We start from the raw sequence: 24,408 nt of genomic DNA on the forward strand, positions 1-24,408 counted from the left end.
GATGTGAGTAGGGTGCAGGAGGGGGCTAAGAGTGGGAACTTGGCTTCCTGTGAATCTTAAATGTCATTATGAAGGGGGCTCCTGATTGGTCGAAATTTCCTCAATTTGCTTCCTCTTCAGCTAAATTATTCCTTTATGCCTATGGTCCTAGGTCTGGTTTTCTTCTTGTGTAATTTCCCCAGGGGGCCTCAGAGAACTAGGGATAGAGGTGAGGGGAAGTGGGGAAGAGACAGCATCCAGGTGCTTGGAGAGGGATGCCTTAGTGTCTCTGCTTCTCTTTTTGAGTCGGTCTCTGCCACTGTTTATCTGTGAGGTTTGGCTAGCGCTTTCCTTTCCCTGGGCCTCAGTTTCTCTGGATGTGTAAAGAGGGTTGGACCAAATAGTCCCAGAGTACATTTTGTGGTCGCCCTCCCTGAGTCTCCTTGCTCTCCACTTCTGGGGGTGTGGACCTTTTTCTGGGTGTATCAGACTCCCTGTGACTCAGTTTCTCTCTCGCAGCACCTCAGTCTTCCCAAATCTCTCCCTGCCTTGTCCCTGCCCCTGTCGGTCTGAATCTCAACCTCTGAGTGGAGTGAGTGTCTCTATCTGCCTTTGTGATCCCCTGACAATGGGAGGTAAAAATAGCCCAGGGGCCGTGCTGGTGGAGATAAAAGGGAATTTGCCTTTTGTGTCCTGTGGCCAGGCAGGGGGGGCTGTGACACGTGGAGATTGCTGACATAGCTCTCCTCCGCTGACCTTGACGGTGGCAATAAAAGGGGTAGCCCAGCTCCCAGCCCTCACCGTGGTGCTGAGGTGGGTGATCAGGGCTGGAGTTGGAGCCCAAGGGAGGGCAGACAGGCTGATGGGTGAGGGTGCCTATGGGCTGGCACAAGTCTCTCCATTTCTGTGGGAGAGGATACTCTGGTGTGAGAGAGAGAGAGAGAGAGAGAGAGAGAGAGAGAGAGGGAGAGTGTGTGTGTGTGTGTGTGTGTGTGTGTGTGTTGCCTCACCAGGGAGGCTGAAGTGGGGAGCCCCACGGAATCACCTACTATTAGGTCTTGTGGGTTTTTCGATCATGCCCCAGTTTGGGGCCCCTGGTCCCTCAGTTCCCATGTCACTGCCATCTTCCAGTGCCTGCTGCCTTGGACTGCCTTGAACCTCTAAGATCTCATCCTCCACCTCTCAGTGCCACTACCATGATGGATGTGAGTGAACTTGGGGAGTCTGCCCGCTACCTCCGCCAGGGCTACCAGGAGCAGATGAAGGTGCACACTGTCCTGTGGGATGGTAAGTGAGGGCAGAGTGGGGCACAGCTACAGAGAAGCCCTTATGGACTCAGACCAGGAGTGGGGAGGGGGGCACTCAGCTCGGGTCTGAAGGAGCACTCTGGCCTGAAAGCTTTAGCCCTGAGGATAAAATCCCAGGGAGCCTGTGTACATCACTGTATGTCTGTGAGCAAGCCTCGGTTTGCTCCTCTGTAAAATGGGACAGTATCACCCACCTCCTGGAGCTGCCGTCTGTGGCTGAAGCCTGAAGCTTCTGAGACGAGAGTGATTGGTATGTGTGCAGGCTGCCTCCACATGTCCATAAAACCTGTGCTGGAGTTATTTTTAGTGCTTTCCATAGAGCCAAAGCCTCTGTTTATCAGGGACAGGAATAAAGGCTACTATTTATGACCCAGTTTGCTCATAGGACAATAATAACAATAGGCAATGTGTATCAAGTGCTTATTGTGTGCCAGGCCCAGAGCAGATGACTTTCCATGCATCATCTCAACAACCTGGGGAGATGGAGACCAGGGCCAGGGCCAGCTTCGTGGGTGTGCAACCTCTGCAGCCACAGAGGGGCCTCATGCTCGATTTAACACTCTGTTATCACCATCTTGAAACTGTAAATAATTCCTTAACAAGAGGATCTGCATTTTAACACTGGGGCCTGCAAGTTATGGAGCTGGTCCTGACTAAGGCACTTGACTAGTAAGTGGCAGGACACCTGAGTCTGTGCCTTTAACTGCCATGAAATATGGGCTCCCTGTAGCTCTGGGGCCAGCTGACCAGGCAGGAAGGAGCATAAGACAGACTTACAAGACCTGGGTTTGAGTCTTCAGTGAAATGGGGGAGGCAGAACCCACTGAGAATTAAGTGCCTGATATTGAGGGCTGCTCCATATGGGAACTAAGGACATGCCCATAATGTTTTACCTTTGAGGGACAGGCCCATAGAGAATGAGGGATTTTCCTGAGATCACAGGGCAAATACAACAGAAGCAGGAATCTGAATCCAAGTGTGTAATCCAGGGCTGTGAGGGACTGTAACCTCAGTCAGGGGATCCTTTGAGGAGATCTCTAGGGACCCTCCCAGCTCTGCCCTTCTGGGAGTCTGTGTCTGGAAGGATCTTTTCTGGGTACTCCTGCATCCTGACAGGGGCTCCTAGGAGGGGCACAGCTGTGTAGACACGATCTGGGAACCCCAGCCGGGTCCCCAACCCCTGGATGTGCGTCAGCCTTTCTCAAAACCCCCATGCTCTCCCCAAAACTCAGGGAAGAAGCGGGTCTGGGTACCTGATGAACAGGATGCTTACGTGAAGGCTGAGGTCAAATCCGAGGCTACTGGGGGCAGAGTCACCGTGGAGACCAAAGACCAGAAGGTTTGGCTCCCCCTTTTCCCGGAATTAGCTCCTCTGCCTTCCCGGGTGTAGCTCCTGGCCAGTGTGCTCTGGATGATGAAAGGGTGTCTGGGAGCGTACAGGAGTGAGAGGCTGAGGTCAGTTTGTTCCTGCCCACCTGTCACCCCACTATACGACCTTCCTGGCAGGTGCTGACGGTTCGTGAAGCTGAACTGCAGCCCATGAACCCGCCCCGCTTCGACTTGCTGGAGGACATGGCCATGATGACGCACCTCAACGAGGCAGCCGTACTGCACAACCTGCGCCAGCGTTACGCTCGCTGGATGATCTATGTGAGCTGTGGGCCGGGGAGGGGCCACGGGTGGGATGGGGCTGTGTGTGGTGGGGGCGGGGCCATAGTAGCAGGGGCGGGGCTAGGGCAAGAGGCACAGCTTGGTGGGGACAGAACGGGGGGAAGGGGCGGGGCTGTGTGCAGTGGGGGGCGGGGCTGTGTGCAGTGGGGGAGCAGGGCTAGAGGCAGGGTAGGGTGATGTCATGGGCCTGTGGAGGCGGGGCCACTGGCTGGGGCGGGGCTAGAGGTAGGGCTGGAGGTTTGGCTACGACAGTGTAGGGGCGGAGCTGCAGCAGCACAGAGGCTGGGCAATGGGGCTATGAAGGGGCCACGGGCTGTGGGCAGGAGTAAGGGCTAGGGCGGGGCTAGGGCGGCCACAAAGGGTGTGGCATCGCACCTTAAGCAGCTCCTTGGGGGATTTTGCAAGGGTCACAGTTTTGCGAGGGCTAGAGCCTGGGGATGGGAACTTGGCCTCCAACAACCTATCTATACACTCTCTCCTCAGACATACTCGGGCCTCTTCTGTGTCACCATCAACCCCTACAAATGGCTCCCGATCTATACAGCCTCTGTGGTAGCCGCTTACAAGGGAAAGCGCCGCTCGGAGGCCCCGCCCCACATATATGCGGTGGCAGATAACGCCTACAATGACATGCTGCGCAGTAAGGGCCGCCTTGACTCCTCTCCCCCACCCGAGGCCCCTCCCCCGGCTCCAGGACCCCCTTCCCTCCACTTGCACTGCCCTCCTTTTGATGCTGCTGGACACTCTAGCATATCCTTCTGTCTCTCTAAGTGGGAGCTGGCCTGAAGTCTGAAGGTCCCACCTGGTCCTTGCCGTTTCTGGCCCTGGGTGGTGGAGGGGCTGCCCCAGCGCCAAGGATACCCAAGGTGTTCCACCTGTGGCTGGTCCCTCACTTTGGCTAACTTGTCTATCTCCTCCCCTTTCTTCCAGACCGAGAGAACCAGTCCATGCTGATCACGTGAGTGTGGGGCTCTGGGGATGGGGTGGGAAATGCTGGCCATCTGGCAGGAAGAGAGTGGAACTAAAATCATTTCCCAAGGTTGAATACAAAGTGCTTAGGGCAGGGGTTTTACCGCCTGGAGTCAGTGTCCCAGGTGAAACTAAATTAGAGCATTTTCTTTGCCCCCTGTTCTGGGCAGATGTGTTATGGGTGGTGGGCAGGAAGGGGGTACCAGACTGATCACCAGCCCTGATACCCTCTGTCCCTAGGGCCTGGAATCTTCTCCCACCTTGATCTTTTGGGAGTTCTGATTCTTGCTCAAGGGGAGTGGGGAGACCCCTTTCCTCCTTCTTACCGTCTCCATATTTCTGAATCTTATTTCTAATCCTTTGTTTGCTTTCACTGGTAAGTGGTAGAATTCTTACATACCAAGTTTATATCCAGCCAAGCCAATATGGACATCGTTCGTGTGTGTGTGTGTGTGTGTGTGTGTGTGTGTGCGCGCGCAGCCTGCTGGTGAAGATCAAGACCTTTGAAACCAGAAAGACCTGTATTCAAGTTCTCACGGGTCCACTTCCTGCTGGTGTGCTTGGGCCTCTGAGTCTCATCAGGAAAGACAGAACAATCCTATTTACCTACCACACAGAGCTATAGGAGTCAGTGAGTTAATGTCTGTACCTGGCACACAGCAGAAACAGCTACATAACTTCTCTGAGCCGCATTTCCTTATCTATCAAAAGCGGATGATAATGGTGCCTGCCTTACAGGTTTCTGAGGCTTAAATGAGCCAATATAGGTAAAGCACTTGGCCCAGTGTCTGGCAGTAAGTTAGTGTTCAGTAAACAGTGGCATCATAATGTGTTTTCTCATCTCACTGGGATGGTCTATGTTCGCTTGTTTTGTAAACAATTCTGAGGGCTAATTTATCTCAGGAGTTTTGAGTTGGGGTGTGGGTCCTGAGTTGGGAGCTGGGTGTGGGGAGGGCAGAGGGGCCCTGCTTGAGGGGTAGGGTGTTGGGGGATGGGAGGAATTAGAGTAGTCAGATGGACATTGGTGACTCATGTTTGTGTCATCCAAGGGGAGAGTCGGGGGCCGGTAAGACGGTTAACACCAAGCGGGTCATTCAGTACTTTGCCATCGTCGCTGCCCTGGGAGACGGGCTGGGCAAGAAGGCCGTAAGACTCGCCCACGCGGGCGCTGCTCCCTGCTGCTTCTGTTTTTCTTTTCTTTCTTCTCCTTTTATTTTTTCTTCTTTTTTTCTTTTTAAAAAGTTGATTCCCCAGAGCCTCCAGCCCTGCCTGAGCCTCCCACCCTGGTGGCAGACTCTGGCCTGAGCAAGGCTCGACCAGCGAGGCTGTGGCCATTCTCTGTCACATTGTATGACGTGGTCCCAGGCTTGCCTCACTGTTCCCATCTGGAACACAGCGGGTGGGACCACATTGCTATTCCTAAGCATTTTATGTATTTTTTCCCTTTCATCATGACCTTCATATTTTGAAAGAGTTTACCAGGTAGGCTGCTTTTACCAAGAAGTAATTGTTTTCTTAGTTTTCATGCACCAAAGATACAGTTACCTGCTGTTAATCAAACAAGCAGGTTCAGCCAGAGACAAGGGCACTTGGCATTCCCAACAGCCAAGGTTAAGGGGCAGTTTTGCACCCCATGATTTCTTTATGGTTTTTGAAATTTTCTGAAACAATGGGGGAACCAATTTTTTGTTTTGTTTTTGTTTTCGAGGTACAACTTTCATTCCTAGCGCCAGGGCCAGCTGTTCAGAGCTCTGTGTGTGCTCCCCTACCCCAATATGGGTTGCCTTTTCTTTCCAGAAACCCAAGGCCTCCTCCTGCACAGCCCCTACTCCTGGTCCTGTTGAGCCTTGCATTTGTTCTGGGACATTTTTCTTTCTTCTTTCCATTTAAAGTTTTTTTCTTTTTGCCTCTTCCTATTTTCCCCGTTGATTTTCTTGTGTTTTCTTTTTATTTCAGTTTTGTTTTTTTGGTGTGGTGGTGGTTGTTTTGTTTTTGCTGTTGACTTTTTGGTACTCTTTCCTCCCTCCCCCCCACCCCATTTTCCCAACTCCCAAAGTGTCTCTGAGGATGCTACAGAAAGTCGGGTATTGGTCCAGGAACAGGAATGGAGGGCAGGGAGCTGGCAGGGATGCAGCTGGGAGGGGCGGGGGTAGGGGGCACCTGGGCAGAAAGGAGCCCTGCATTGTGGAGTTGGGGTTGGGGGGAGCTGTCAGGCAGGGGAGGTAGAGAGAAAGGCTGCCCCCCCGCAGGGGCCATGGGTGCTGGCGCTTAAGAACCTTATCAACCTCCCTCCCCTCGGCCCCCAAATTGACCACATCTCCAAAGACAGCCCTGTTCAAAAGCCCTGGATATGAATGTGTGGGGTGGAGCTCGGGGGAGGGGCTCCTGCCGGTTCTCTCCTGCCTCTGTCTCCCCAGCAATACCTCAGGGGGATTTTTAAGTCTTAGGCTCCCTGGAGGTGAGTGAATAACCACAGTCCCCTGGCGTGGGACAGGTGGCATGGCACCTGTCACTCCAAAATCTATTCCTTCCTTTTTCTCCCTTTTTTCCCAGGCTGCTGGGATCCAGGGTAGGGAAGAGAAAGAAAGGGAAAAGGAGGGAAGACAAGGATGAGGCTAGGAGAGCAACGGGGGGAGGATCCCCTCCATTCAGTAAGTCCCTCTAGATGAGACATATGGGTGGCTTCGGGCATCGTGGAAAGCAGGATGCCTGGGCTCAGTGTCTGCTCTGCCCCTGACTTACTGTGCCATCTGGAGCAGATCACTTTCTTGCTCTGAGTCTTAGTTTCCTCATTTGCAAATTAGGGCTAATAATGTGCACCGACAGGGCTATTTTGAATAATAGTCGGTGTACAACTGTACGATGAAAATGCACCTCATCACAGTACAGAGGAGTAGTGTGAAGATGGGAAGTCATAGAGGGAGGGGAGGGGTCAGGAGGTTTGGGCAGGAAGAGGTCTCTTCCAGCCTCAGAGCGTCAGGGAAGCCTTCCTAGAGGAAGGGGCATTTGAGCTGGGCTCTAAAGGGGAGTAGACTGTAGTCAGGAACCTCTAGGGCTTGGGGCAGGGTCGCTTCCTGGGGCATGGGAAATGAAATGATATGGAGGAGGCCAGAGACAGGGCTTGGGGGGGCTGTGAATAGGAGACCCCCAGACGCAGCCCCTGCCTCAAGCCCCTGACTAGGGCCATGTTTGCTCTACTTTCTAGCATTTCTCCTTCTAACAGTCCCTGGAGGGTCGGGCATGAGGGGTCGGGGTGGGGGGTACACATTTGGGTGACTAACGTTCACTGTCCCGCTCGCCACCCACTGCCTGCTCCCGCCTGGTGACACCTCACAGCCTCTAACTTGTCTTCCTTCTCCTCCCGGCAGTTTCTGGCCACGAAGACCAGGGTAGGTATGGGGCTGGTGTGAGTGGGGCAGGCAACAATTATGAGGTCCTGGGGACCCCACCTCCCCTCCCCTTCCCAACCAGAGGTTGTCTGGGCTGGGCCGAGACCCCGGGACCACGGGCTGACAGAGCCCTTGGCCCGCCACCACCAGGGCACCCTCGAGGATCAAATCATTGAGGCTAACCCTGCCATGGAGGCTTTTGGCAATGCCAAGACCCTGCGGAATGACAACTCGTCCCGCTTCGTGAGTGCTGCAGTGGGAGAGCCGGGTGGGGGTGGAGCCCGGTCTGTCGTGGGGAGACACAAGGTGGTGGGAGCCTTGGACGAATAGGGCAGCGCTGGCTGGGCACCCAACTGAGGTTGCTTTTCTGCCCACAGGGCAAGTTCATCCGCATTCATTTTGGTCCCTCTGGGAAGCTGGCATCCGCGGATATTGACAGCTGTGAGTCTAGGAGAGGGTGGGGGAGGGTGAGGATGGGGAAACAGGCCCAGGCCTGAGTCTTTCCGCTCAGACAGACTGAGGTCTGTCATCAAGTCCTTGGGGCTCCCACCTGTCCCAGTCGCTCCTCTTCATCCCCTGGCTACAGCCCAGCTCAGGCCACCTCACTTCTCACCTGGAACATTCCCCCAGCCCCCATGTAGTCTTCCATTCTCCATTCTTCTGCTGGATCTCCTTTCAGCCAGAGTGATCTTTTCTTAGAGACTAATCTGACCACATTGCATTCCTGCTTAAAAACCTTTTCCAGATCCCATCGCCTTAAGATGGAGACCCAAATCTTTATTTGGCCAGTCAGGCTCCTTGTGACTGGGCCCTTCCCCTCACCCACCATCCCAGTCATTTCTCTGGTGCTCGATAGGGCAGGCCTGTGCCCCTCCTGCCGTGGCCTCATCTCTACACCTCGAGTCCCCATTCTTCCTGGAAGCCTCCCCCAATGCCTCTCTGGGGTCATTGCCCACCTGACCCAGACCTGCTGCATAGACACCAGGTACCCAGGCTGCATGCATAGAGGGGCCCCCACGCTGACTGCTCCCCATCTTGGGGTGCATGGCCAGATGCTGATGGATAAGCATGGGCAGGTGGTGATAGGCGGGAACGTCATAATTCATGCCCCGACCGACCCATGCACAAACACACAGAGGCTCTGCTCGGTGGACACACTGACACACCAGCAGTTCTCTGGAGGAAAGGAGTGTGGTCTGTGGATGGTGGAATGAAAGCACAGATGAAAGAATAGACAAATCAAGACCCATACACAGACAGCTACGTTAATACACCCACACACAGAGACACACAGACGTACAAACATATGCATTCCCACACCGTGACACGTGTGCTGATGGAGAGACACCCTTCAGCACATGCTGGCATGTGTGCAGACACGGCACCTCTACACACACCCCGGCCCCTTGCTGACACCTCCTCCCTGCCCCTCAGCCATAGTGGGGTGACCCACTCGGGAAACTAGGCCAGCACCTCCCTTTTCCCCAGATCTCCTGGAGAAGTCAAGGGTGATCTTCCAGCTGCCTGGTGAGCGAGGCTACCACGTCTACTACCAGATCCTCTCGGGGAAGAAGCCAGAGCTGCAGGGTGAGGGCCAGCAGCAGATGGGGTTGGAATCAGAGCCCACAGGTCTGGGTGGCAGTTGGGCTGCCCAGCCCTGTTCCGGCCCCCGTCAGAGCAGGCCCTGGGCTACCTGTTCCCCCACTGTTCTGGGGTCTGTGACATCCCTTCTTTCCTGGAGACCCAGAGCCCCTTCTATCCACCCACCCCCTTCCTGGGACTTCCAGTTCTTGCTGAGCCCTCTCCTCCTCATGCTAGGAAATGGGCCCCTTAGCACCATTGCCCTGGCAAGGTTGTCTCTCCTGCTGTCCTGACACTAGAGGCCCCACCTAGCACCAGTGGGGAGCAATGGCTCTGTCTAGGCCCAGCTCCCCTCTCTTGCAAGCAACTCAAGGGCAGAATCTGGTCCTCGCTGGGCCGCAGCACCCAGCACAGGGTCTGGGCCATAGGGGTGGCTTGTGGAATGGTCAAAAGATGAGTGAGACGTTAGGGACCGAGGCTCATTTCTCAGAACTGTAAAGAAAGAGAAGCCATGGGTGTGGGAGTCGAGGAGACAAACTCAAGCTACAAAGTCTCGGGAGGGCCCTACACTCTCCTGCCGGGCTGGCTCCCAGGATCCACCACGCTGGGATGGGGAGACGGAGGAGAGCTGGGTGAACACAGCCGACCTGTCCTTCTCCGCCCCGTGTACCCCCAGACATGCTGCTTCTGTCTATGAACCCCTATGACTACCACTTCTGCAGCCAGGGCGTCATCACTGTGGACCACATGAATGACGGGGAAGAGCTCATGGCCACTGACGTATGTGTGTGGTGGGAGGGGAGGAAACCTGGGGGAGCAGGTCCAGTGCCCTTCACTCGGCTGAACCCTGGAGGAGCCCAGACTTCTCTGAGCCTTCCACACCCCACCCCCAGCATGCCATGGACATCCTGGGCTTCAGCGTGGATGAGAAGTGTGCCTGCTACAAGGTCGTGGGGGCCCTCCTGCACTTCGGCAACATGAAATTCAAGCAGAAGCAGCGGGACGAGCAGGCCGACGCCGACGGCACCGAGAGTGAGGGGCCCTGACCCTGGCCTGACCTGGTCATCCTCGACCCTGATCCCAGCATCCAGTCCATGACCATTAACCCTAAGCCTTGTTCACAGCCTTTGACCTCAGTCTTAACCTGGCCCTGATTGTAAACCGTGACTTCTCAATTCCAGACCCTCACCCTCCTGAGCTGTACAGTTTGCTGACCCTGAACTTAACCTCTTCCAACCTCCCTCTCATAACCCTAAGTGGAGGCCGGTGGAGCTCCCACGTACCCGTGTTCTTGGCCTCCTCCCCCTCATCTCACCCATGTGCCCTGCCAGGTGCTGACAAGGCTGCCTACCTGATGGGGGTCAGCAGTGGAGACCTCCTCAAAGGCCTTCTGCACCCCCGAGTGCGTGTGGGGAACGAGTATGTGACCAAGGGTCAGAGCGTGGAGCAGGTGAGCGGCTGGCAGGCGGGGCCCACCTGGGGACAGCTGGGGCAGGGTCCCCTCCTTGCCAGGTCCCAGAGCAGCCTCCCCGCGCCTCCAGGTGGTGTTTGCCGTGGGGGCTCTGGCCAAGGCCACCTATGACCGGCTGTTCCGGTGGCTGGTGTCACGGATCAACCAGACACTGGACACCAAGTTGCCCCGTCAGTTCTTCATCGGCGTCCTGGACATCGCCGGTTTTGAGATCTTTGAGGTGAGGGCAAGCCCACACCCCCAGGCTCTGTTCTCTCTGGGGTGGAGGACCATGGGGGTGGGGACAGGAGCCCTGGGTGTCTGCCTGGAGGCGGGGTGAGCTCCCGCACACCCCTGTTCTCTGTGGGTCTCCTTGTCCCCATCTACAAGGAGGTCTGCTGAGCCGGGCGCCTCCCACTATAGTTTAACAGCTTTGAACAGCTGTGTATCAACTTCACCAACGAGAAGCTGCAGCAGTTCTTCAACCAGCACATGTTTGTGCTCGAGCAGGAGGAGTACAAGCGGGAGGGCATCGACTGGGTCTTCATCGACTTCGGCCTGGACCTGCAGCCCTGCATTGACCTCATCGAGAAGGTGAGGCCCGGGGCCAGGTCACTGCAAGGAAGGGAAGGCATGGGAGCAGTGGGTGAGCAGAAATGAATGCGCACGTGTGTGTGAGCGAGCGTGTGCAAGCCTGCATGTGTGTGTGCATATATGGGCGTGGCTGTGCACATGTGTGTGTAACGTGTGTATGAATGGAAATGTGTGCATGTGTGTGACTAGGTGTATTGGAGATTGAGTGTGATTGTGTGTTGGTGAGCAGTGTGTGTGTGTGAGCGTGCAACCCAGCACTGTTGCAGCCACAGTTTCTTTGGACCCTCAAAACTGTCCGGAACTACAGGGCAAGGTAGGGTGCGTTTGTTTATTTGTCTATAAAACATTACATACATTTCCCTATTGTACAAAGACTAGAAAGAAAGAAAAATCAAAGAAAAATTGAAAAATCAGAAATAAAGGAGAAAAGACGTGTCCCCCAATCCTACCACAACCTGTTTGCTCCCAGTCCTTTATCCTGGGCATCTCTTTTCTCTTATGAACACAGACGCATTTCTCGTCCTCCCTTTTCTCTGGGAGTTGAGCATGGTGCTTTGTTGAAGAAGGCACAGTAGTTCATGCAGCAGATGATTTTCATGCATTTCTGTAATCTCCTACTAGTGGACATTTAGGTGGTTGACAGCTTTTGCTGTTATAACAGCAATGAAAGTATTCATTTCCCCATTTTGCAGGTTAGGAGAGGCTTAGAGAGGTCTAAGGGCCCCATAGCTACTAAGTGAGGAAGCCAGAATTTGAACTCAACTGCCTTTTTTGACTGTACCACGTGTGAGAGTGTGAGACCACAGATGCCGGTTTGAGTTTGCGCACTTCTTATAAGTAAAGAGAACAACTCAGAGCTGCAAGTTGGGCAGAAGGGGCTTGGAAGCCAAACCACAAACTTTCTTTCTTAGAAGACAGGGCTCCTGGGTGCAGGTCAGTTCTTCGTCCCTCAGGGCAGATGGCTGAGGTTGGAGGGTCTGGGAAAGCTCCCAGAGGGAGGGGCTCCAGGAAGTGGGGATCCAGCCCAGCCTGGATGGGCTGGCTTGATGGAGGCCCTGTCCCCAGCCACTGGGCATCCTGTCCCTTCTGGAGGAGGAGTGTATGTTCCCCAAGGCCTCAGATGCCAGCTTCCAGGCCAAGCTCTATGACAACCACGCGGGGAAGTCGTCCAATTTCCAGCAGCCACGGCCTGACAAGAAGCGCAAATACCAGGCCCACTTTGAGGTGGTCCACTACGCAGGCGTGGTAGGTGCCTGTTGAAACCCCAGCTCTTGACCTCTCTCCTCCCTCCTCCGGGTTCCCCCACCTCGGTTCAGCCCCCGTCTGGTCTCTGGCAGGTGCCTTACAGCATCGTGGGCTGGCTGGAAAAAAACAAGGATCCACTGAATGAGACGGTGGTCCCCATCTTCCAAAAGTCGCAGAACAAGCTCTTGGCTACTCTCTACGAGAACTATGCTGGCTCCTGCTCTAGTGAGTACAGAGGGATGAGATTCTGTAGGGGACTCACAGGGGGATGTCCCTTGGAGTGACTGGTCCCATGTCTCTCCTAGCCGAGCCCCCCAAGTCTGGGGTGAAAGAGAAGCGTAGGAAGGCAGCATCATTCCAGACGGTGTCCCAGCTACACAAGGTGAGGCCCAGTCTAGGCCTCGTGTAGGCCCTCACCCTGCCGCCTCCACCCCGTGTCCCGGCTCCCTGCTCTGTCCCCTGCACCCTGGGCGGGCGGCCGTTAAGACTTGCAGTGATGTTTAATTCCTCTCCACGTGAACATCACAGCAAGTCTGTGCTGCTTCCCGTCCCCATGCTGCCTGGGCAGGGTTTGCGGGGGATGGGGCCGGAGCCACGGGGATTGGGTGGGGGAGTGAAGACTTTGGTGATGGTAACGGGGACCCAGTCAAACAGAAGAGGGCAAAGGGTCACAAGGAGCAGAGTGAAAGGGCAGCACTGCAGAGACACGCTTAGGCACCTACTGCGCAGTCCTTAAGGGGCTCATCCACTGCGGTTTCCAATTCTGCTTCTCTGCCCTCTTGTGCTTTCTCCCCTCTCCTCACCCCCAGGAGAACCTCAACAAGCTGATGACCAACCTGCGGGCCACACAGCCCCACTTTGTCCGTTGCATTGTCCCCAATGAGAACAAGACCCCAGGTAGTCACCCCAGGGTGGGTTGGTGGCATGGGGGCACATTGGAGGGAGGGGACAGGGCAGACTGGAAGCTGGGTCTTGCCCCCTCCGCAGGGCCTGCTCAGCCTCAAAGTGAGCCCTGTGCCTGAACTCCTCGTCTTTTCTGGGGCATGAAGTTGTGTCCGTTGACCTCTAATCTTTTCCTTTAACCCCCACCATGTCCAGGGATCATGGATGCCTTCTTGGTGCTACACCAGCTGCGTTGCAATGGGGTTCTGGAGGGGATCCGGATCTGCCGACAAGGATTCCCCAATAGGCTGCTTTACGCTGACTTCCGGCAACGGTGGGTGTCTCCCTGCCCCAGCCCTGGCTCCTCCCCAGCTCCAGCCTGAGGGGGTGGAAGGGCACCGAGGAGGATGCAGGGGGACTGGGGAGGGGGCCAGAAGGTATCCCAGTGGGAGATGCTGATGGCTGAGACTTGGGGGTGGGCGGTGGGCTGGGGGAGAAGTGAACAGGCTCAGGGTAAATACTGGAGGTGCAGCCAACAGGCCTTGCTACTGATGAATTGGATGTGGAATAAGAAAGAAAAAGAAAAGACAAGGGTGACTTCTTGTTGGTTGGCCTGAGCAACTGGGGAGTTGGTGGTAGATTTACTGAGAAACCAAGATAGGATTTTTAAAATTTTGTGGGGAAGTAGGAGGAGAGTGGATTGAGCTCTACTTTGAACATGTCAACTTTGAAATGTCTCCAGCAGGGAATTCCCTGGCCGTCCAGTGGTTCGGACTCCGCGCTCTCACTGCTGAGCGCCTGGGCGTTCGATCCTTAGTCGGGGAACTAAAATCCCACAAGCCACACAGCATGGCCGGAAAAAAAAGAAATGTCTCCAGCAGATAGGAAAGCTGAGGGGGAGATGGGATTTGTTAGTCTGGAGCTCAAGGGTCGGGGGGCAGGCAGAGCTGGAGGTAGATTTGGGAGTTGAATGAGGGTTCACATGGACTAGACTTTATGTAATGGCTGTCACCAAGTGAGGGCTCAGTCCGTGCTGTTGGCCCCTCTGCCTTCCCTTTATAGGTTTGATTTTTGTCAGGCTGCAATCGTGCACAGTTCCCTCCCCCTTCAGAAGTAACTGGGGCCATCCACGCTGACCGTTATACTTGTGTGTCCATACAAATATTGTACACATGGGTGCACACGCACATGTTCTCTTTGTTTTTCCCTGTAACTATATGTCTTGGAGATTGTTCCTTATTAATAGACATAAGTCTGCATCATCATCCTTTTTTTTTTTAAATTAAGACTTTCTTTTTTTAGAGCAGTTTTAGGTTCATAGCAAAATTGAGGGGAAGGCACAGAGATTTCCCATAAGCCCCTGCCCCCACATGTGCACAGCCTCCCCCATCATCAGCATCTCCCGCCAGAGCGGGACATTTTTTACAGCTGATGAGCGCACACTGACACATCCTAATCACCCAGAGTCCATAGTTTCCATTACAGTTGGTGTAATGGAACTTGGTGGTGCACATTCTAGGGCTTTGGATAAAGGTAATGACACATGCAGCAGCCATTTTGTTACGGCAGTAAAATATCCCCTAATCCAGTGACCCGTGCTTTGTTCATCAGTCCCTTAGTGAGGGGCCCTTTTGTGTTTCTAGGGTTTTGCCTTCACAGTGTGGTCACGACAGCCTGACCCACACAGCCCTGTACACATGTGCAAGTGTGCCCCCTTTGGAAGTGGGTGTGCCAGACCCTCGCTCTTGTTGATTAGAATTCTCTCCCAAATGTTTCTTCAGTTTGTGATATGCTGTAACACGTCACCTTCTTTACTGTTTTTGGCCTCCTGAAAAAAATGATAAATTATTAAAAATCATAAACTAAAAAATTATAAAAGTGCTGTATGCCTTCTGTAAATGCTGCAGGCTCCTAAAGAACTGAACTCCTGAATGCATTCAAATGCTACCCAAGCTTTTAACGCCGAGGATGCCCAGTCCTCCAGTGTCCCAAGGCCGTCCCCCGCCAGCCTGTTCAGGGGGTGCCCCTCTGGAGCCTCTGCTCCGGCCTCTGAGGGGCCAGCCTCTTCAGTCATCGGCTCCCTGCCCAGCACCCTCCTCTCCAGCCCTTCCCCGCTCCCCCAGGTACCGCATCCTGAACCCCAGTGCCATCCCGGACGACACCTTCATGGACAGCAGGAAGGCCACAGAGAAGCTGCTGGCCTCGCTGAACATCGACCACACCCAGTACCAGTTTGGCCATACCAAGGTCAGGGCACAAGGGAATTAGGGCGCTGGACCGGATGTGGGCAGTCACACGGCAGGGGTCACGCAGGCGACTGAGGGTTACACCTACCCCCCGCACCCCAGGTGTTCTTCAAGGCTGGGCTTCTAGGCGTCTTGGAGGAGCTTCGTGACCAGCGTCTGGCCAAGGTCCTGACACTGCTGCAGGCACGGAGCCGGGGCCGCCTCATGCGCCTCGAGTACCAGCGCCTGCTTGGAGGCAGGTGGGTGTCGGCAGCGGGTGGGGGTGAGGCGGGGGTACAGCCACTGTCCCCCAGCTCGCAGAACCCTCTGAACCCAGACTCTCTGAACCCTGTCACACCGTCCTGTGGGTCAGATTTCACCGTGTGGCTGCCTGCGTGCCTCCCAAGGGGCAAGGCTGTGGTTTGTGCCATGCAGCCCCCAGCTACCACTTCCTCACCTCAGAAGTTGGGGTAAGAGAACCTGCCTGTACTCCAGGCCATCCCAGAGTGTGGCCCGGAGTAGTAATAAGGGCATCTAGCGTTTCCCAAGACTCTTAAGTGCCAAGCCCTGGGCAAGATACTTTATTTGAAGTTATCTCGGTGAAAGTACAGGACAGTCCTGAGAGGTAGGTGCCATGATCGTGTCTGTTCACTAGAGGGGGTGTCTGAGCAGAGCGAGCCTGCCTGCTGGCTTGTGGCGGGAGGTGGGAGGCTGGGATGTGAGCCCAGGCAATCTGACCTTATATAAGAGCCCAGTGGCTTAACCGCCCCTGGTGTCTTCAGGGCACTTGCAGGGGCCATTCAGGGCTCTTGAGCTCCCACCCCGGGGGCAGACCTGTGTGACCTTGGGCCTCACCCTCAAGTTCACCTGTAAAGCAGAGGATTAGGACCTACTTGAGAGGCTGTTGGGAAGGTTAACGGGGTCCCACGCTGAAGTGCTCAGTGCAATGTCCGGCCCAGGGTAGGTGCTCAGGGAACAACGGGGCTGTCATTATGAAGGGGGGGCACTGAACCTGCTGGCCACCTGTGGCTGCCCCTCCCCAGGGATGCCCTGTTCACCATCCAGTGGAACATCCGCGCCTTCAACGCCGTCAAGAACTGGTCATGGATGAAGCTCTTTTTCAAGATGAAGCCACTACTACGCTCGGCGCAGGCTGAGGCGGAGCTGGCGGCCCTGCGGGCAGAGCTGCGGGGGCTGCGAGGGGCACTGGCCACCGCCGAGGCCAAATGCCAGGAGCTGGAGGAGACGCACGTCAGTGTCACCCAGGAGAAGAATGACCTGGCCCTGCAGCTGCAGGCAGTGAGTAGGGGAGGAGCAGGGTTTCTTTCTGCAACTTGGTGCCCCCCGGCCCCCAGCCCCCTCAGAGAACCCCAGGCCGCTCCGAGGAAATACCGTAACCGGATCCCCACCCAGTCTATGCATGTGTCCTAATGCTCCCACGCCTTGTGTCCCCGTGGCTTCCTGCAGAGCTACAGTGTAGCCCCAACTCTCCCCTCCTCTCCATCCCCGAGACAGCCGCATGCTCCCTTCTCTGGTTAAGGGCCACGGGAACCCAGGCAGCAGGTAACAGTAACAACCAGAGGGTAGAGATCAAGGGTCCGGATCCTCCCCAAGTCCACAGAGCCATTCCTTCCTTCAGCAAATACTTTGAGTGTCAGGCCCCATGGAAGCTCTGGATATACATTGGTGGGAGAACAGACAGGCCTGTGCTCACAAACTCACCTGCTAGAGCAGGAGACGTTATACAGCCAGGTAGTGAGGAAACAGTGATGGCAGAGAACCTGAGCCCTCCGTGGCCGTGCAGGGCTCTCCCCCTACCTCAGCCCCGTGTGGGCAGAGCTGGCAGCTGGCTTCTCTGCTAGAGCCCTTGTTTGGGCCTTACTCTGGGTTGCCCCCAGCCTGTCTAACGTTCCCCTCTTGCTGCCCCGTCCATCCCTCTACCTGAGCCCTTATCCCACCACACTTGAACGCCTTCAGGGCCAAGAGCAGGTCTTCGGTATTCCTTGGTCCCGGAGCCCAACTGAGCATGTGTCCAGCCTCTGCACAGACAAATGAACTTGCTTTCCGGGGCCTGGCCTGGTTTCCCTGAGCTGCCTTGACCCTGCCCCATTCCCCGTGTCCCCCTCCAGGAGCAGGAAAACCTGGCGGATGCCGAGGAGCGCTGCCACTTGCTCATCAGGTCCAAGGTGCAGCTGGAGGCGAAGGTGAAGGAGCTGAGCGAGCGGCTGGAGGACGAGGAGGAGGTGAATGCTGACCTGGCTGCCCGCCGGCGCAAGCTGGAAGATGAGTGCACAGAGCTCAAGAAGGACACTGATGACCTGGAGCTGACGCTGGCCAAGGCCGAGAAGGAGAAGCAAGCCACGGAGAGTAAGGTGTGGGCCGGGCCGGCTGTGGCCCTGGGCAGGTGTCTTCCTCTCTGTGGGCCTCAATTTCCTCATCTGTCAAATGCTGCTGTTAATAGCAGCACTTCCCTCATTAGGGCGGGTGAGGATTCAGCGTGTAACTAGCCTGTGCTGGCGCTCGCCACAGGGCCTCGCCCGCAGTAGGTACTCAGCAAATGCTAGTGATTGTCATCCACCAGCTCCATGTCCCCCGGGTGCCTTCCCTCACTGAACCCTCCCAAGAGCCCAGGTGGTTCAAAGACTCGGGGTATTGACTCCCTCATACAGGAGGGGAAAGTGGGCCTCAGCAGGGTAAGCCGCTTACTCGGGTTCTCACAGGTGCTCCCCGAGGAAGGCAGGACTAGGAAACAGCTGCTTAAACACCTGTGCATCCCCAAAATAGCTGGTGTCTGTTGATCTCTCACTCTGGGCCGGACACTGTGCACAGGGCTTTGTGAGCATTTGCTCATTAATCCCTCGAGGAGGGCGCTATAATCACCCCTTAAGGGTGAAGAAGTTGAGGCTCAGAATGAAGTGACTCGCCCGAGGTTCCCTGGCTCGAAGGGGACGGTTGCTGTGACATGGTGTGGCGGCCGCTCAGACCAGAGTGTGGGGGGAGGCATCCCCGTGGTGACCTTGGCCCTGACACAGGTGAAGAACCTGATGGAGGAGATGGTGGCGCTGGAGGAGTCAGTGGCCCGGCTGACAAAGGAGAAGAAGGCCTTGCAGGAGGCCCACCAGCAGGCCCTGGGCGACCTGCAGGCTGAGGAGGACCGTGTGAGCGCACTGGCCAAGGCCAAGGCCCGCCTGGAGCAGCAGGTGGAAGACGTAAGTCGGGGCCACGGCAGCGGCTGTGTGCTGGGGCCAGGACAGCCAGGACGGTGCAGAGCCCACCCACCCCGTCCTGCCCACAGCTGGAGTGCTCCCTGGAGCAAGAGAAGAAGCTGCGCATGGACACGGAGCGGGCCAAACGCAAGCTCGAGGGTGACCTGAAACTGACGCAGGAGTCGGTGACGGATGCTGCCCAGGACAAGCAGCAGCTGGAGGAGAAGCTCCAGAAGTAGGCGTTGCGGGGGGGGCCTCAGCCCCGACCTCCTGGCCACAGGGGGCTTCCTGAACCTGCACCCCGCTTCTCACCCACCTGGACTCTAGTCGGTTCTGCATCACAGCAGAGGTTGAACCCTAGGGTGTAGGGGGTCACCAAGGGCCACGATCTAGGGCCAGGCCTTGAGAGGGAACACAGGGATGAGGTCACTTAGGGCTGCTCCGGGTGAGGTGCCTCAGTCAGCGAGTGTGCTGGGGGCGGGTACGGAGGGGCCCCAGGCAGGTGGATGGGAGTTAGGCCCTGGGCCGGCTCATGCCCACCCTGTGACCTCCAGAAAGGACTCCGAGCTGAGTCAGCTGAACCTTCGAGTGGAGGACGAGCAGCTCCTTGGGGCCCAGCTGCAGAAGAAGATCAAGGAGCTGCAGGTGTGCGGGGGACGGGGGTGGGCGGAAACCTGGGTCGGAGGCCCTCAGAGGTGACACTGCCGCCTGCGCATCCCCAGTCTCGGGCGGAGGCGCTGGAAGAGGAGCTGGAGGCCGAGCGGTCGGCCCGGGCCCGCGTGGAGAAGCAGCAGGCAGAAGCAGCCCGGGAGCTGGCGGAGCTGAGCGAGCGGCTGGAGGAGGTGGGCGGCGCATCCGCGGGGCAGCGCGAGGGCTGCCGGAAGCACGAGGCCGAGCTGGGGCGGCTGAGGCGGGAACTGGAGGAGGCGGCCCTGCGGCACGAGGCCACAGTGGCTGCGCTGCAGCGCAAGCAGGCGGAGAGCGCGGCCGAGCTGGGCGAGCAGGCGGACAGTCTGCAACGGGCGCGACAGAAGCTGGAAAAGGAGAAGAGCGAGCTCCGCATGGAGGTGGACGATCTGGGCGCCAGCGTGGAGACTCTGGCCCGTGGCAAGGTGTCTGCCTCCTTCCTGATCCCGACCTCTGACCCGACTCTAGCAGCCTATCCTGACTGAACCCCTTCTGACTCCAGCAGCTGACTCCTGACCACCCGCTGCCAATCTGACTCCATACTAGTCCTGGCCCTACACCCGATCGGGACCCCTGACCCATTCACCTGACACCCAGCCTGAACCCCACACCAGTCCTGACCTCAAACCCTACCTCCTAAACTCTGTGCCCTGACTCCAGGGGATTTTTGACCCAGTATCCAATTCCAACTTCTCAGTCCTTGACCTCTGAATTCTGACCTCATGCCTGTCCTGACTCTGTTCCTGTCCTTAATCCCAGCACCCAACCCTGACCCCTGACCTTTGTACCACCTAAGCTTGACAGCTGACCTCTGACCAGTGTCCCCGGCCGACTTCAGACTCTAGTATCCTAACCTCACCTTGACCCACCGGCCTTGGAACTAGTACAGCCCTCTCTCACTTCTGACACTCATCTCTTAAGCCATAGTCCAGCAATAGAATCTCCGACCCTGAACGTGGGGTTCTGTTCTCCCTTTGATTCCTGGGCACGTGTCTAGCCTGCTAGTTCCCGACTCCGGGTCCCCATCTCTGACTGGCAGCCCTAGATCCTGCCCTGTGAGTCACAAACCTTTTCTGATCCCTGACCCCGGATCCCAGGCCAGTGCAGAGAAGCTGTGCCGGGCCTATGAGGATCAGCTGAGCGAGGCCAAGATCAAGGTGGAGGAGCTGCAGCGGCAACTGGCAGATGCCAGCACCCAGCAGGGGCGGCTACAAGCCGAGAGTGGTGAGGCCGGGGGCTTGGCGGGGCCGCAGTGGGGCTCGGTGCTGCCCCTCACCCACCTGACCTGCCGTCTCTCCCCTTGGCCTGCAGGGAAGCTGAGCCGACTGCTGGAGGAGAAGGAGTCTCTGATTAGCCAGCTGAGCCGTGGGAAGGCCTTGGCCACCCAGAGCCTGGAGGAACTGCGGCGGCAGCTGGAGGAGGAGAGCAAGGTGGGCCAGCCATTAGCTGCCACAGAGCAGGCGGCGTGGGCACAGGGCCACTGGCCCGGCCCGATGCTGAGGTCACTGGGCTCTCTGCAGGCCAAGAGCACGCTGGCCCATGCCGTGCAGGCTTCGCGGCATGACTGTGACCTCCTGCGGGAGCAGCACGAGGAGGAGGCCGAAGCCCAGGCCGAGCTGCAGCGGCTGCTGTCCAAGGCCAACGCCGAGGTGGCCCAGTGGAGGAGCAAGTACGAGGCAGATGCCATCCAGAGGACCGAGGAACTGGAGGAGGCCAAGTGAGTGCCTTGCGGGCCAGGCCGTCACCACACAGGGATGGCGCCTGCACCTCGAGCTGTCAGGGGTGAGGGGAGATGCAGGGCTCAGCTACGCATCCAGATCCTGTCTGCTCCCGTGGCCTAGAAAGAAGCTGGCACTGCGGCTGCAGGAGGCAGAGGCGGGGGTAGAGGCCGCTCATGCCAAGTGCTCGTCGCTGGAGAAGGCCAAGCTGCGGCTGCAGACAGAGTCGGAGGACGTGACCCTGGAGCTGGAGCGGGCGACCTCGGCGGCCGCAGCGCTGGACAAGAAGCAGCGGCACTTGGAGCGGGCGCTGGAGGAGCGGCGGCGGCAGGAGGAGGAGATGCAGCGGGAGCTGGAGGCGGCCCAGAGGGAGGCCCGCAGCCTGGGCACGGAGCTCTTCCGGCTGAGGCACAGCCACGAGGAGGCTCTCGAGGCCCTGGAGACGCTCAGGCGGGAGAACAAGAACCTGCAGGGTACGACCCACCCCAGGGTCAGAGCCGCTCTGGGGTCACTGGGAGTCCCTCAGGGTCACACAGGGTGATGCGGTTGGAGCATGAGCCGTGGGGTGGCCCCTCAGTGCCCTGTCCACTCTGCAGAGGAGATCAGTGACCTCACAGACCAGGTCAGCCTCAGCGGGAAGAGCATCCAGGAGCTAGAGAAAGCCAAGAAGGCACTGGAAGGGGAGAAGAGCGAGCTCCAGGCTGCGCTGGAGGAGGCTGAGGTCAGGGGCGGGGTGGACACTGACCCGCTGCTCCCTGGCCTCCCCTCTCAACACACATGGCCCCACCACCATACTATCTGCTCTGTATCCCCAGGGGGCCCTGGAGCTGGAGGAGACCAAGACTCTGCGGACCCAGCTGGAGCTTTCCCAGGTCAAGGCTGAGGTGGACCGGAAACTGGTGGAGAAAGACGAGGAGTGCACTGACCTGAGGTGCGGGGCCGGGCTGTCCCTCCTCCCCGGGCCGACAGCCTCTCCTATCCCAACCACCTGAGAGCAGAAGGGCAGGTGATGTTGGCTGAGCCCCACTGTGCGGGGGACTGGCACAGACACCTAATGCCCCCATACCCACGACCCTCTCAGGTGGGGACTATCGTCCACAGTTTGGAGGTGAACCTCGGAGAGGCCAGAGGACTTGCCCAAGGTTACACAGTGGGGATAGAGCCAGAGTTCAGTCCCTGTCTGTCTGCTCTGGGGCCTCACTCTTGCCTGTGAAATTGCTCTGATGGGCAAGAGCCAGAGTTCAGTCCCTGTCTGTCTGCTCTGGGGCCTCACTCTTGCCTGTGAAATTGCTCTGATGGGCAACAGGCAGGCAGACACAAGGGGCTTGAAACCGGGGAGAGATCAGTCACTTATTCCCCAACTGGCTTCACGTCTCCAGTGTTCCCTGCGTGTCTGTAAGCAAGTCCCTCGCAGGCCACGACCCCTCCTTTCATCCCTCCTAACTACAGGCGCAACCACCAGCGGGCAGTGGAGTCCCTGCAGGCCTCCTTGGATGCAGAGACTCGGGCCCGCAACGAGGCGCTACGGCTCAAGAAGAAGATGGAGGGCGATCTCAACGACCTGGAGCTGCAGCTGGGCCACGCCACCCGCCAGGCCACGGAGGCACAGGCCACCACGCGGCTGCTGCAGGCCCAACTCAAGGAGGAGCAGGCGGGGCGGGATGAGGAGCAGCGGCTGGCGGCCGAGCTCCACGAGCAGGCACAGGCCCTGGAGCGGCGGGCCGCCCTGCTGGCCGCAGAGCTGGAAGAGCTGCGGGCCGCCCTGGAGCAGGCCGAGCGCAGCCGGCGGCTGGCGGAGCAGGAGCTGCTGGAGGCCACCGAGCGCCTCAGCCTCCTGCATTCGCAGGTGAGGATGGGGGTCACAGGGACGCACGGGGCGGGGGCCTGAAGGCCGACTCTAAAGCCCTGCCCCCCCTCAGAACACAGGCCTCCTGAGCCAGAAGAAGAAGTTAGAGGTGGATTTGGCCCAGCTGAGCGGGGAGGCGGAGGAGGCTGCCCAGGAAAGGCGGGAAGCCGAGGAGAAGGCCAAGAAGGCCATCACCGACGTGAGGCTGGGCCGGGACCGTGGGGGCCCCGAGCAGAGCCCGAAGGGACTTTGACCCCCGACCACGCCACCTCCTCCCGCACAGGCAGCCATGATGGCAGAGGAGCTGCAAAAGGAGCAGGACACGAGCGCACACCTGGAACAGATGAAGAAGACTCTGGAGCAGACGGTGCGGGAGCTGCAGGCCCGGCTTGAGGAGGCAGAACAAGCCGCCCTCCGTGGCGGGAAGAAGCAGGTGCAGAAGCTGGAGGCCAAGGTGTGTGCGGCCCTCCCAGTCCCTTGCCCTGCAGGGTGGGCCACCCGAGGGCAGGCTGAGGGCACCAGGCCCACTGGCTGGCTGCTCGCAGGTGCGGGAGCTGGAGGCCGAGCTCGACGCAGAACAGAAGCAGCACGCCGAGGCCCTCAAGGGGGTGCGGAAACACGAGCGCCGGGTCAAGGAGCTCGCGTACCAGGTGGGTGACCAGGTCCACCTAGGGGGGCAGCCCTGGAGCTGGCCTGGTTCGGGAAAGACCTGAATCTCCTTTGCCTGCCCAGGCCGAGGAGGACAGGAAGAACCTGGCTCGCATGCAGGACCTGGTGGACAAGCTGCAGAGCAAGGTCAAGAGCTACAAACGTCAGTGTGAAGAGGCGGTGAGTGCACGGGGGTCTGAGGATGCCTGTGGTCACCCAACTTCTACAGCTGGCCCCAGGCTCTGCAGCCAGGTGGGATGCCAGCAGCCGGTCAGGCCTGCTCTATCGCTGGGCCGTGGATTCCCCCGTGTTGGCTTAGTGTGTAGGTTGGGACAGTGACCCCCACTGCCCAGCGAGAAGACACGTTTCTAACAGCTCCGGCAAGACGTGAGACCTAGCTCTGTCTCTGAAGGGACCGCATGCGCCTTCCCCTTCCGGCCAGGTCTGGCACACGGGCACCTCTGGAAGGAGTGGCTCCCCCCACCCTGCTTCCTGCTGTGGGTACTGGCAAGGGGGGAGGAGGGCCGCGGGCAGTGGTGGTGGAGCAGAGGTGAGGACCCGGAGAAGCCAGCCCCTTCTGGGGGTGCTGACCCTTTCAGTGACCAAAGGGTGAGCGGGCCTGCCTGTGCCCCCAGGAGCAGCAGGCCAACACTAACTTGGCCAAGTATCGCAAGGCCCAGCACGAGCTGGACGACGCGGAGGAGCGGGCGGACATGGCGGAAACCCAGGCCAACAAGCTGTGGGCGCGGACCCGGGACGCCCTGGGCCCCAAGGTGAGGAGTGGTGTGGGGCACCCACCCTGCCCTCCGCGTGGGGGGCAGCTCACCCAGGCACCCCTCTCCCCTTAGCACAAGGAGTGACACCTGAGCCCTGGGCTCTGAAGAGGGACACCTGCTGTTTGCCCCACCCTGATCCTCTCCTCTCCATCCCTGCTGGAGCCTCGCCACCCCAGGCTCTGCTACACCCTGAATAAACGCCACGTCTGCAGCTCCTACCGGGTTCCTTCTCGTT

The 24,408-nt window shown here is 57.9% G+C and overlaps 1 protein-coding gene across 8 annotated transcripts; it reads left to right on the forward strand.

Moving 5' to 3' along the window:
• Positions 1 to 1,160: 1,160 nt before the first annotated feature.
• MYH7B (myosin heavy chain 7B) lies at positions 1,161 to 24,389 on the forward strand. 8 transcript variants are annotated; one of them, XM_033839819.2, is made up of 41 exons: positions 1,161 to 1,266; positions 2,519 to 2,625; positions 2,793 to 2,936; positions 3,441 to 3,597; positions 3,888 to 3,915; positions 4,976 to 5,072; positions 5,491 to 5,493; positions 7,295 to 7,315; positions 7,466 to 7,558; positions 7,693 to 7,756; positions 8,804 to 8,902; positions 9,573 to 9,676; positions 9,790 to 9,928; positions 10,228 to 10,346; positions 10,438 to 10,587; positions 10,770 to 10,940; positions 12,006 to 12,185; positions 12,278 to 12,410; positions 12,491 to 12,567; positions 12,995 to 13,082; positions 13,284 to 13,401; positions 15,191 to 15,314; positions 15,416 to 15,552; positions 16,336 to 16,591; positions 17,422 to 17,664; positions 18,325 to 18,501; positions 18,588 to 18,733; positions 19,053 to 19,143; positions 19,221 to 19,610; positions 20,283 to 20,409; positions 20,497 to 20,615; positions 20,706 to 20,902; positions 21,027 to 21,376; positions 21,500 to 21,624; positions 21,719 to 21,834; positions 22,353 to 22,749; positions 22,823 to 22,948; positions 23,033 to 23,203; positions 23,295 to 23,399; positions 23,482 to 23,577; positions 24,033 to 24,389. In XM_033839819.2, exons 1-41 carry the CDS (start codon positions 1,176 to 1,178, stop codon positions 24,243 to 24,245), a joined length of 5,889 nt encoding a protein of 1,962 aa, XP_033695710.1. In that variant the 5' UTR covers positions 1,161 to 1,175; the 3' UTR covers positions 24,246 to 24,389. The 8 variants fall into 8 exon arrangements, with proteins under 8 accessions (XP_033695710.1, XP_033695705.1, XP_033695706.1 ...); XM_033839814.2 differs by lacking the exons at positions 1,161 to 1,266; positions 2,519 to 2,625; positions 2,793 to 2,936; positions 4,976 to 5,072; positions 5,491 to 5,493 and having other exon boundaries at positions 3,277 to 3,597; XM_033839815.2 differs by lacking the exons at positions 1,161 to 1,266; positions 2,519 to 2,625; positions 2,793 to 2,936; ... (1 more) ...; positions 4,976 to 5,072; positions 5,491 to 5,493 and adding an exon at positions 3,675 to 3,752.
• Positions 24,390 to 24,408: the final 19 nt, after the last annotated feature.

Source organism: Tursiops truncatus, chromosome 15 (genome assembly GCF_011762595.2).
Source record: "Tursiops truncatus isolate mTurTru1 chromosome 15, mTurTru1.mat.Y, whole genome shotgun sequence".
NCBI lineage: Eukaryota > Metazoa > Chordata > Mammalia > Artiodactyla > Delphinidae > Tursiops > Tursiops truncatus.

What these genes read in the sequence shown, in the direction of transcription:
- MYH7B (XM_033839819.2), top strand. Translation starts at nt 1,176, where the DNA reads ATGATGGATGTGAGTGAACTTGGGGAGTCTGCCCGCTACCTCCGCCAG. An exon ending in TGGTCCACTACGCAGGCGTG is followed by an intron (nt 12,186 to 12,277) that starts GTAGGTGCCTGT and finishes GGTCTCTGGCAG; the next exon opens with GTGCCTTACAGCATCGTGGG. An exon ending in TGGCCCTGCAGCTGCAGGCA is followed by an intron (nt 16,592 to 17,421) that starts GTGAGTAGGGGA and finishes GTCCCCCTCCAG; the next exon opens with GAGCAGGAAAACCTGGCGGA.